The sequence below is a fragment of the Tachyglossus aculeatus genome, chromosome 21 (genome assembly GCF_015852505.1).
Source record: "Tachyglossus aculeatus isolate mTacAcu1 chromosome 21, mTacAcu1.pri, whole genome shotgun sequence".
NCBI classification, from domain to species: domain Eukaryota; kingdom Metazoa; phylum Chordata; class Mammalia; order Monotremata; family Tachyglossidae; genus Tachyglossus; species Tachyglossus aculeatus.
In genome coordinates this window covers 39,209,231-39,221,599 of record NC_052086.1, presented here as the reverse complement: position 1 = coordinate 39,221,599, position 12,369 = coordinate 39,209,231, and the positions used below count along the sequence as shown (strand labels likewise).

Sequence of the window (12,369 nt, the reverse complement as noted above, 5' to 3'; positions counted from 1 at the left end):
CGTGCTCAAGGTCACCAGCAGGCAAGTGTTTATATATGAAAACAGTTATTATTCTATATATTTTTATTAATTATGTGTATATATCTTTAATTCTATTTATTTGTACTGATGCTACTGATGACTGTCTACTTGTTTTGTTTTATTGTCTGTCTTCCCCCTTCTAGACTGTGAGCCCGTTGTCAGGTAAGGATTGTCTCTGTTGCCAAATTGTACTTTCCAAGCGTTTAGTACAGTGCTCTGCACACAGTAAGTGCTCAATAAGTACGATTGAATGAATGAATGAATGAAAGTGGCAAATTCGGAATTAGAACCCATGACCTTCTGACTCCCGGGACCATGTTCTACCCACTCTACCATGCTGCTTCTCCCAAGCACTTAGTACAGTGCTCTGACCACAGTAAGCGCTCAACAAATATCACTGATTAATGCAGCATGGCTCAGTTGGAAAGAGCCCAGGCTTGGGAGTCAGAGGTCATGGGTTCAAATCCTGGCTCCGCCACGTGTCAGCTGTGTGACCTTAGGCAAGGCACTTCACTTATCTGGGCCTCAGTTCCCTCATCTGTAAAATGGGGATTAAGACTGTGAGCCCCACGTGGGACAACCTGATCACCTTGTAACCTCCCCAGCGCTTAGAACAGTGCTTTGCACATAGTAAGCGCTTAATAAATGCCATTATTATTATTATTATTATTATCTGGCTGGAGTTCTTTAAAATTTCAAGTATTAGATCTCTTTAAGATCTGGCTGGGCCCCCAGGACAAGCAGCGTGGCTTAGTGGAAATAATAATAATGATGGCATTTATTAAGCGCTTACTATGTGCCAAGCACTGTTCTAAGCGCCGGGGAGGTTACAAGGTGATCAGGTTGTCCCACGGCGGGCTCACCGTCTTCATCCCCATTTTACAGATGAGGGAACTGAGGCCCAGAGAAGTGAAGTGACTTGCCCAAAGTCACACAGCTGACCGATGGCCGAGCCGGGATTTGAACCCATGACCTCTGACTCCAAAGCCCGGCCTCTTTCCACTGAGCCATGCTGCTCGGGCTTGGGAGTCAGAGGTCGTGGGTTCTGATCCTGGCTCCGCCGCTTATCAGCTGTGTGACTTTGGGCAAGTCACTTCACTTCTCTGGGCCTCAGCAACCTCATCTGTAAAATGGGAATTAAGACTGAGACCCAAGTGGGACAATCTGATGACCTTGTACCTACCCCAGTGCTTAGAACAGTGCCTGGTACATAGTAAGCGCTTAACAAATACCATCATCATTATTATTAGGTACTCCGTTTTCCTGCATCACGGTAACCCTCGTGACGTAGGGATCCCAGCGCTTAGAACAGTGCTTTGCACACAGTAAGCGCTTAATAAATGCCATTATTATTATTATTATCTTACCGACCTATACATTTTTTATTAAGCGTGTGAAACTTTAATACAATGAGTAGGGCTAATTCATTTGGGGGGAGAAAATCAAGGTGCGGTGCTCTTTTTTACGCCAGATTATACAGCGCCTGGCTAAGAAGATCTCTTTTTGTTACAACCTCACGAAAAAGAGGCAGAAATAGAAAACGATCTACTTCTTCTATCTGCCACACTCCGGGTAGTTTTCCCAGTTGGAAGCAGTTTTCCAACATCCCCTCCTTCCCGCTTTCCCGGGTGCCCCCGGTGCTGAGATGCTACCGATAGCGCACTCTCCCCTCCCTCATCTCCTATATTCCCGAGGAAGCTTTCCTCTGCCGCTGCCATTGCTGTCTTAAAAGCAATTTCTCCACCCCCTCACCTGATATTCTAAATCGATTTTCTCTCACCCTGAGATCCAGGCCCAAGTTAGAAATTCTTAACTTGAAGGCTTTATATAATTGTTATCGCCCTCGGGGACCCCTTCCTTCCTCCAGGCCTCGGCGTCGTGGGCTTTACTGAGCGCCGAAGCGCAGCCGACCGCTGGGGTCAAGATTCGTTCATTCAATCGCATTTATTGCGCGCTTACTGTGTGCAGAGCACTGTACTAGGAGAAGCGTCGTGGCTCAGTGGAAAAAGCCTGGGCTTTGGAGTCGGAGGTCATGGGTTCAAATCCCGGCTCTGCCACTTGTCAGCTGTGTGACTTTGGGCAAGTCACTTCACTTCTCTGCGCCTCAGTTCCCTCATCTGTAAAATGGGGATTAAGATTGTGAGCCCCACGTGGGACAACCTAATCACCCTCCACCTCCAACTTCTTTAACTTTTACTCTATTTATTTATTTTACCTGTATATATCTATTCTATTTATTTTATTAGTATGTTTGGTTTTGTTCTCTGTGTCCCCCTTTTAGACTGTGAGCCCACTGTTGGGTAGGGACTGTCTCTTTATGTTGCCAACTTGGACTTCCCAAGCGCTTAGTACAGTGCTCTGCACACAGTAAGCGTTCAATAAACACTATTGATTGATTGATTGATTATCGGCAGCGAAGCGCAGCACTAACTAGCTCTGGATATTTACCCGTGTTTTCTGGAGCTTAAGAAACATTTGCTAAATCAAGGTTTCATCTAGGCCCAGTGCAATGGAATAAATCAAAAGAATTACTCTTTTCGCAGTCTGACGTCAAGATTTAGTTCTTTATATGTGGAGGTTGGACACCAGGCTACGGATTAATACGCCTGTCAAAAGTAGCAGGGAAAATGAATCCGAAAAAAGAAAATGTTATGTGAATGGCAGTGCCCAGTTAATTGGCACATATTCCAGCTGATTAGATATCTAGTATCTGCTATAATCCATTCCAGTCTTGACCTGTTAGCCAATTAGCTCCGTGGAAATTGCTCCCCCGTATTTTTAACCACTTTTGCAAAGCCACACGGCTTTTCCAAGCAGAGATTCCCCACTGACTTTAAAGGCAGTAGAGATGAATTGGATTTTTTAAAGGCAGGAGAGCTGAAGAGACAACGTCTATAAAATGAGAGTGAGAAAAAATGCTTTCAAGAGTTCCCCAAACACCAAAAAGGTTGCTGATTTTTCCAGAATTTTCTGAGTAATTCTAAAATCGCTTCTTCAGTAAAATTAAGCATGTAAAGTTCTCTAAGTCCTCACACCATGAGCCCACTGTTGGGTAGGGACTGTCTCTATATGTTTCCAACTTGTACTTCCCAAGCGCTTAGTACAGTGCTCTGCACGCAGTAAGCGCTCAATAAATACGATTGATTGATTGATTGCTATCAAGACCTAGAACATAATAATAATAATAATAATTATGTGCCTACTATGTGTCAAGCACTGTTCTAAGCGCTGGGGTAAACACAAGCTAATCAGATTAGATACAGTCCCTGCCCCACATGGGGCTCACAGTCTTAATCCACATTTTATAGATGAAGTAACTGAGGCCCAGAGAAGTGAAGTGACTGCCCCAGGTCACACAGCAGACGTATGGATGAGCCAGGATTAGAACCCAGGTCCTTCCTGCTCTCAAGGCTGCGCTCTATCCACTAAGCCATGATGCTTAAATGAGGATATTATTTCCTAGATACTACACATAAAAGATGATTTGTGACAACAAATCTGTTTACGTTCTTATGAAATGGGAGAAGAAATTTGCCTGATTCTGTTCATCTCCACAAGACACAAAAATGGCCATTAAACGTGGCAATAGAGTAGCAACTCATATAATCAATCAATCGTATTTATTGAGCGCTTACTGTGTGCAGAGCACTGTACTAAGCGCTTGGGAAGTACAAGTTGGCAACATATAGAGACAGTCCCTACCCAACAGTGGGCTCACAGTCTAAAAATAATATAATAATAAAATAAAAAAATATAATATGTCTAGGATGGGCAAACATGGTAAGATGGACAAAAAGTATAATAATAGTGTCATTTGATAAACCTATACTAAATGCCAAGCAGTGTCCTAGCCATGGGGACAATTTCAAAATAATCAGGTTGGACACTGTCCCTATCCCACATGGGGCTCTCACAGTCTGAGGGAAAGGGGGGATGGAGATTTCATTGCCATTTTAAAAATGAAGAAACAGAGGCTCTGAGAATTAAGGTAATATATGGCAGATAAATGGTGAAGCTGAAATTCAATCCACCAGTGATAATTACTGGTGAGTTTACTGAATGCAGAGAATGTAGTAAGTGCTTGGGAGAGGAATGTGTCTGTTGTTATTTTAGACTGTGAGCCCACTGTTGGGTAGGGACTGTCTCTATATGTTGCCAATTTGTACTTCCCAAGCGCTTAGTACAGTGCTCTGCACACAGTAAGCGCTCAATAAATACGATTGATGATGATACTGTACTCTTCCAAGCGCTTAATATGGTGCTTTGCAAACTCAATAAATACAATTTATTCTAGGGAAGCAGCGTGGCTCAGTGGAAAGAGCACGGGCTTTGGAGTCAGAGGCCATGGTTTCAAATCCCGGCTCCGCCACTTGTCAGCTGTGTGACATTGGGCAAGTCACTTCACTTCTCTGGGCCCCAGCTCCCTCATCTGGAAAATGGGGATGAAGACGGTGAGCCCCTCGTGGGACAGCCTGATTACCTTGTATCTACCCCAGCGCTTAGAACAGTGCTTTGCACATAGTAAGCGCTTAACAAATACCAACATTATTATTATTATTATTACAATTGAATGAATGACTACAGAACAATAGAGTTGGTAGACCCATTCCCTGCCCGCAAGGAGCTCAAGGCCTCCTCTACCTCTCTGAACAGAGAAAACATGCTGTTGTATGGCAAGGAGTTCCCACCCTCATTTTCTAGAAACAGTTATCTGAAGCTAGGATTCTTGGGGCCACAACAGATCTTAATTGATTTATTTATATTAATGTCTGTCTCCCCCTCTAGACTGTAAGCTCACTCTGGGCAGGGAGTGTGTCTGTTATATTGTGTATTCATTCAATCGTATTTATTGAGCACTTACTGTGTGCAGAGCACTGTACTCAGCGCTTGGGAAGTTCAAGCTGGCAACACATAGAGACGGTCCCTACCCAACAGTGGGCTCACAGTCTAGAAGGGGGAGACAGACAACAAAACAAAACATACTAACAAAATAAAATCAATAGAATATGTACAAGTAAAATAGAGTCATAATAATAATATATAATATTATAGAGTAATTAAGACTAATAATAGCCAAAACAGCAAAGTGCTCTGCACATACTAAAGGTTCAATAAATACCACTGATTGATTGACTGCTCTGCACACAGTAAGTGCTCAATAAATACGACTCACTAACTGACTTATGGCTGGGTGTTTGGGCTAACAGACTTGGTAGCCAGTTTGAGCTATTGCGCCTTGACACAGGCTTCCTGATTAGCACGATCGACGGCTAATTCCTGAGGTAAAGGCAGCCCTCCCTCACACCTCCAAACCTCTAACCGGCAGATGAATTTAGGGTTTTTGCCCGGTGGGCCAACCCAACAGGGATTATGAATAATTAATAATAATAATAATAAAGGTGCTTATTAAGCACTATGTGCCAAGCACTGTTCTAAGCACCGGGGTAGATACAAATTAATCAGGTTGGAACCATTCCCTGTCCCACAAGGGGCTCACACTCTTAATCCCCAGCGTGGCTCAGTGGAAAGAGCACGGGCTTTGGAGTCAGAGGTTCGAATTCCTGTTCTGCCACATGTCTGCTGTGTGACCTTGGGCAAGTCACTTAACTTCTCGGAGCCTCAGTTACCTCATCTGTAAAATGGGGATGACAACTGTGAGCCCCACGTGGGACAACCTGATCACCTTGTATTTCCCCCCAGCGCTTCGAACAGTGCTTTGCACATAGTAAGCGCTTAATAAATGCCATCATTATTATCATTATTATTATTATCCCCATTTTTTTACAGATAAGGTAATTGAGGCCCAGAGAATTTAAGTGACTTGCCCAGTGTCACCCAGCAGACAAGCGGTGGTGCTGGGATTAGAACCCATGATCTCCTGACTCCCAGGCAGAGACAGGATTGGGAAGACTGCAGCCTGAAATAGTCTCAGTCAGTCAGATCTCTTGACATCGGGATTTCGGGGGAAGACTAGAAGGCACGATTAGTCACGTAATTCTACTTGCAAATTGTAGCTCACCAACTCTGTTTATTAGGCTTGCCCCAGGTGGAATGAGAACTTCAACCACCATCTCTAGTGAAAAAAACCCCGCTTCCTTGATGTCAACATAACTACTCACTGTGAAACCCTACCGTTCCCTTCCTTGACTTTCTCTTAATTCAACTGTTTTAGGCAAAGAGTCTATTTTCTTAACTATGAATAATATTCAGGTGGGTATTTTGATTTTTGTCCCGAGGCGATGCGAGTATTCTAGCTAGCCCAGTCTCTTTAAATTCTTTCCACCTAAAGATTTTGCAGTTCTACGACGGCAGTAGTCACTGTGAGATAGCCCTCTGGTGAAAAAAGTACATTATCAAAGTAAGGGATAAGCTTGATTGTATCATCTTGGGAACCTACTCTTTCCGCTAAAAGAGACGGGGATTTTGATGGAATCTGGTAAGACTTGATACCATGATCAATCAAAACCCAAGCACAGCTTGGGTGAGGTGATCAAGGAGAGGGGATTTTATATTAACCACTGCACCCTAAGAAGCCCCTGTGTACAATGCAGAGATTCTTATCTGATTGACTTGGTACTTTCCTCCAAAGAGCTGTAGGAAGAACTCGAACTTTCAGTGATGACCCATCTTTTTAGAGTAGTTCTTGATTTTAAAATGCTTACAAGGGCTTTAAGAATCTAGGGAAAGGCCCGCCACACAGACTGTCTCACGTTCTCTAATTGCCCACGATTCCGCCCCACGAGACGAGTAGAGCGATTTGTCTACGGCACCTTCGTCTGTACAGCGGAAAGGCGCGGGCCGCTTCAGAGGCTCTCCCGAGGGGGATTACAAGAGGAAAATTTCAAGCCCCTTGTAATTGAAAAGGGCTAAAATCATCACTTAATAGTTTTAATTCTGGGTCAAACTTCTGGCAGGAGAGATTAGGAGGCCCTAGCCACCAGGCAGTGGTGGTTGAGCTGCAGGAGAGCACTGAGGACCATTAGCAAATTTGCTGATTAGGTTAATTCGGTCACTGGGGCTTTAAGACAAATTCATTAAGATCATTAACCTAAAAAAAAAAAAAGACTCGTTGGATCGAAGGAAGACTTCAAAAAAAGCATATAAAGAAGAAAATCGCCAACTGTAGCAGAGATGAGTAGGCGAACACGGATCTATGACAAATACTACTCTGAGAAAAACAACTTCAGATGACTAATCTCTCTCTTCTCCAAAGGCAAGTATCTGGGACTCGGTTCTCCAGGCCCAAATCCCTAAAGCTTTTTAGGGCAGAAATTACAGATCTGATGGCTGTACAAAACAACGCTGACATGAGGGACCACATGTTTTTGAAAGTTTTATGGAAATCCCATACTGGCTCTGAATTTTTTTTTTTTATTAAAAGCCACCGAGTATTACCCTGGTGGCACCGATGTGTTTATCTGTTGCCATTGTTGGCATTCGGTTACCCATTCCAATTCCCCATATGGTCTTAACTGCCTCTACAGCTCCATTTACCAGATTCAGCCATTCCCACGCTACCCTCTCTTCTCTCTCATTGTTTCTTCTTTTAGCGATCACCCCTCACTTCTCTCCCTGCTCACCAGAATTTTATCAGCCATCTGTTGAATCTGCTGAGATTTAGTCTGGATATCATCCTTCAGTCGGTTTTCTCTGCGTTCCACCGTCTCTAACCTCTTCACTTGATTCTCCAGAGAATGGCGTCGTTCCTGCGGATCAATCGGAAGGCTCCGTCAGGCTACCCGACAGTGAGCGCCCACACTTTGGGGCTTTGGAGTGAACGGGTTTCCCCGTTTCCCTCAGAAAACCTGGCCACCAAAACTCTTATCAAACACTTTTCTCTTTTGGTCAAAGGGGACAGGGAGAGAGGGAAAAGGGTGGAAGCGGATGAATTCAAAACCTCTCAAGTACTAAAATGATTTCCAGCACCAAGGTGATAGGGTAGATGTGACGGCTGGTGATTTTTCTTTTCCTCTCTCTCTCCGACCCGCCAAGAGTCAAAACCTTCTCCAGGTGGGAACCCGTGGGTGCTGCACCTTATCATCGCCGGCAGCTGGAACCCCTCTCCTCACCTCGGCTTCGAATAATTTCTTTTTCATGCCCTCTGAGGAGTCCTCTCGGTTCTGTAGTTTCTCCAGTTCCCTCTCGGCTCGCTCCTTCGCTTGACGGATATTCTGGAGCAGCTCAGTGGCCTCAGAACTGGCTTTCACAGCCTACGTGCACAGAAGTACCAACTTATAAATAGACGCTCTCCGACACAAAAAATAGCCCCGGAGATGGTGGTAAATTCAGGTTGTGGGTACTGAGTGATGCTTTATGGCTTATAAAATTAAATTCGAGCTACCATTCTACTACGTATCGAAGATGAGCAACTTAGAGGCTGGGCTCTTTTCCAAATACTATGATTTTTTTTTTTTTTAAGGTAAGAATTGCCAAATCTTCCCTAAAATTTCTGGAAGGAAGACGAAGAACACGCTCCCAAGGACGCAGAAATGTTTTCGAGAATGGTGTCCAAGGTGATTCTCTAAGGCCGGACTCCTTTTCAAAGATTTATCCAATTCCCCGGCCTCCTAAGAACCACTGTAATGCTCAACTAGAAGAAAAATAGTTGAAACTTAACTAAGACTATTTCACCCAGCTCTTTGAAATTCCTCTTGTTGGAGTCTAACTCTGCTCTACAACTCCACATTGAACCCACAACTTTTTGACTTGCTTAGGGTCTCCAGAGTCAAAACGGACAACTGAGGGTTGAGGGTCAGAACGGAAGTGTAACGGGGGAGTGCGCCTACAGTACATCTGCTATTTTATTCTCGCAAGCGCTCAGTACAGTGCTCTGCACACAGTCATCACTCACTAAATACGACAGATTGATTGATTTTGCAACATGCAAAATGGGACCCCTGGTGTCCCACGGCCAGAAAAAGCTGGGCTTTTTAATAATAATGATGGTATTTGTTAAGCCCTTACTATGTGCAAAGCACTGTTCTAAGCGCTGTAGTATTCTAATTAGAATTTCTACTTGACATTCCATCTTCCAGGACTTCCCCCTCTAGACTGTATGCTTGTTGTAGGCTGGGACTGTATCTATTATACTGCTATATTGGACTCTCCCAAGTGCTTAGTACAGTGCTCTGCACAAGGTAAGCACTCGATAAAGACACTTTAATTGATTTAAAAATAAACATTGCTGACACTTCTCAAGAGGAGAAAACATACTCAGATCCCTTTTTTTTTTTTCTAGGTAGCAACTTACTCCCCCTGTTTTTTCCACAGCACCGTGACTAATTCTGTTTCAGCTGCAAGACAATATAGGATTCCAGCACTCCGGGACGTGGTGAAAAGCGCTGGATTTTGAAGGGGGTGAAATATATAAGGCCCCTACAGCCTTACCTTTGATAGCTTTTCTTGCAGTTCCTGGATTTTGATCTGCTGCTCAGCATTGACCTATAATTAAGAGCCCAGGAAGTAAAGCCAAAGACAGAAATGTCCAAATACTGACTGCGCTCCTACTAGAGTGTTTATTTGCCTCCAGCTTTCTCGATGCCTTCTTGGTGGTGGTAACTGAGGAAGACGGCAGCGACTTAAATCTGCTCTTTAATCCGACTGACTTCCTCTCTGCGGCTCTTCATCACTCATAACATTTATCGCCCCAAAATATAAGTGAATGGTACAAGGAGACCAAAAGACACTCATTTGGAAAAAGAACGAGAAACTCTGTTGTGGTTTTTTAAGGTGTTTGTTAAGCGCTTACTATGTGCCAATGCTGTGAGTTAGGTTGGACGCAGTCCCTGTCCGACATGGGACTCACAGCCTAAATAGGAGGGAGAACAGGAGAACGGAGGCACAGAGAAGTTAAGTGACTTGCCCAAGGTCACCCAGCAAACATTTGGGAGAGCCGGGATTTGAACCCAGGGCCTCTGACCCCCAGACGTGTGCTCTTTCCACTAGGCCACGCCGCTTCTCTTTTGTGGGCATTTTTCCCCAACATCTGAGCATCACAGGGCCGTTATTAGCTCAGTGGCCTATTCGGTCCAATATCCTATCCGACAGTGGCAACAAATGATCCGTGGTGGCCTGAGAGCTTGGTAATAATAATAATAATAATGACGGCATTTATTAAGCGCTTTCTATGTGCAAAGCACTGTTCTATGCACTGGGGAGGTTACAAGGTGATCAGGTTGTCCCACGGGGGGCTCACAGTCTTCACCCCCATTTTACAGATGAGGTCACTGAGGCCCAGAGAAGTGAAGTGACTGGCCCCAAGTCACACAGCTGACAGTTGGCGGAGCCGGGATTTGAACCCATGACCTCTGACTCCAAAGCCCGGGCTCTTTCCACTGAGCCACGCTGCTTCTCTTACAGCGTTCTCCACCCAGGAAGCTCTCAAATACCATCAACCGGTACATCTGTACTATCTAAACCGACTCACTTTTCCCTCTAATAACCTAGCATGGCGTCGGTGAACCCGATTAAACTCAGGGCGGATTTCATCACTGTGCCGCATCCCCTGCTCGACTCTAAGCTCCCTGATGGAGCTGGCGCTCTTTCGAATTCTCCCAAGTGCTTAGTGCAGTGTTCTGCACGCAGCGGGTGCTCGATAAATACTGTGGATCACTCAAGTTAGTTTCTAATCAATCCAAACAATCTGTGCCACGAGAAAAATCAAACGGCTATTCATTCCAAGACGGCTGCTCTTCTGGCTGCCTTGCCCCCTTTCCCCGGCCACTTTTAATTTCTCCCCCTCCAACACACACTTAACAACTGGTAACCCTATGAATTGAACATACCTTCTCCAGTTTGGTATGTAGCTCTCCTACTTCAGCCTTGCCTTGATCTTTAGCCTGGAGTTGAAAAGACAAAACGATTTCTCAGGCTGAATGACAATTTCAGACACGATGTATTTTCAGAAACTTGACGCAGTGTGCTTTAACCAGTAACTGTGGACATATCCTTCCACTCCCCATGGCACTTGTATATATTTGTACAGATTTATTACTCTATTTTACTTGTACATATTTACCATTCTGTTGTGTTAATGATGTGCATAGAGCTATAATTCTATTTGTTCTGACGATTTTGACACCTGTCTACATGTTTTGTTGTCTGTCTTCCCCTTCTAATAATAATAATAATAATAATGGTATTTGTTAAGCGCTTACTATGTGCAGAGCATTGTTCTAAGCGCTGGGGGGGTCACAAGGTGATCAAGCTGTCCCACGTGGGGCTCACACAGTCTTAATCCCCATTTTACAGATGAGGTAACTGAGGCTCAGAGAAGTTAAGTGACTTGCCCAAGGTCACACAGCAGACATGTGGTGGAGTTGGGATTCGAACCCAGGACCTCTGACTCCAAAGCCTGTGCTCTTCCCACTGAGCCATGCCGCTCCTCCTTCTAGACTGGGAGCCTGTTGTTGGGTAGGGACCGTCTCTATATGTTGCCGACTTGTACTTCCCAAGTGCTTAGTACAGTGCTCTGCACACAGTAAGCGCTCAATAAATACAATTGAATGAATGAATATATACTTCCATTTTGTCACTGTTGCAAGCGCCACAGGCTCTCTCATCTTCTATATCGTAAGCTCGTTGTGGGCAGGGGATGTTTCTCTTTATTATTCCTTTGTACTCTCCCACGTGCTTACCACAGTGCTCGGCATAGAGTAAGCGCTCGATAAATACGATCGACCGCCTGACTTTCAGTGGCACCCTGAAATCATCATCATCAATCGTATTTATTGAGCGCTTACTATGTGCACAGCACTGTACTAAGCGCTTGGGAAGTCCAAATTGGCAACATATAGAGACAGTCCCTACCCAACAGTGGGCTCACAGTCTAAAAGGGGGAGACGGAGAACAAAACCAAACATACTAACAAAATAAAATAAATAGAATAGATATGTACAAGTAAAATAAATAGAGTAATAAATATGCATATATACATATATACAGGTGCTGTGGGGAAGGGAAGGAGGTCTCTCCAACCGATTTCCTTCCCTTCAACCAAAGTACTGGTTTCCCTTCATGGTTTAAAAAAAAAGCGTCCAAGAACTAGAGCTTTCTAGAGTGGAATTTCCCACCTTACCTTCTGCAATTTATTGTTGCATTCTGTAGCTTTGCGCTTGAATTCTTCAGCGGCTAACCGAGACTCTCTCAACTCAGATTCGTAGAGATCGCTTCGACGGCGGGCGGAGACGAGGTCCTCTTCTAACTGATTCATCATCAACCTCATCTCTTCCACCTGGGCCTGATACTCCTAAGGAGGCGGAAAGGGAAGAGTAAGTTATGCCTTCGAACCCAGTCGATCGAGGGATGGTATTTATTGCACGCCGACTGGATGCAGAGCACTGTAATAAG

General features: G+C 44.4%; 1 protein-coding gene across 6 annotated transcripts in view; it reads right to left on the bottom strand.

Annotated features, from left to right (window-relative positions):
• CIT (citron rho-interacting serine/threonine kinase) overlaps positions 1-12,369 on the bottom strand; it is a 251,152-nt gene that overhangs the window by 111,330 nt on the left and 127,453 nt on the right. For all 6 annotated transcript variants that reach the window (XM_038762428.1, XM_038762429.1, XM_038762430.1 and 3 more), the window contains 5 exons: positions 12,098-12,268; positions 10,806-10,859; positions 9,409-9,462; positions 8,091-8,231; positions 7,602-7,727 (listed from right to left, as the gene is read on the bottom strand). In XM_038762428.1, the coding sequence (XP_038618356.1) occupies positions 7,602-7,727; positions 8,091-8,231; positions 9,409-9,462; positions 10,806-10,859; positions 12,098-12,268 (546 nt within the window). The remainder of the gene's footprint in view (positions 1-7,601; positions 7,728-8,090; positions 8,232-9,408; positions 9,463-10,805; positions 10,860-12,097; positions 12,269-12,369) is intronic.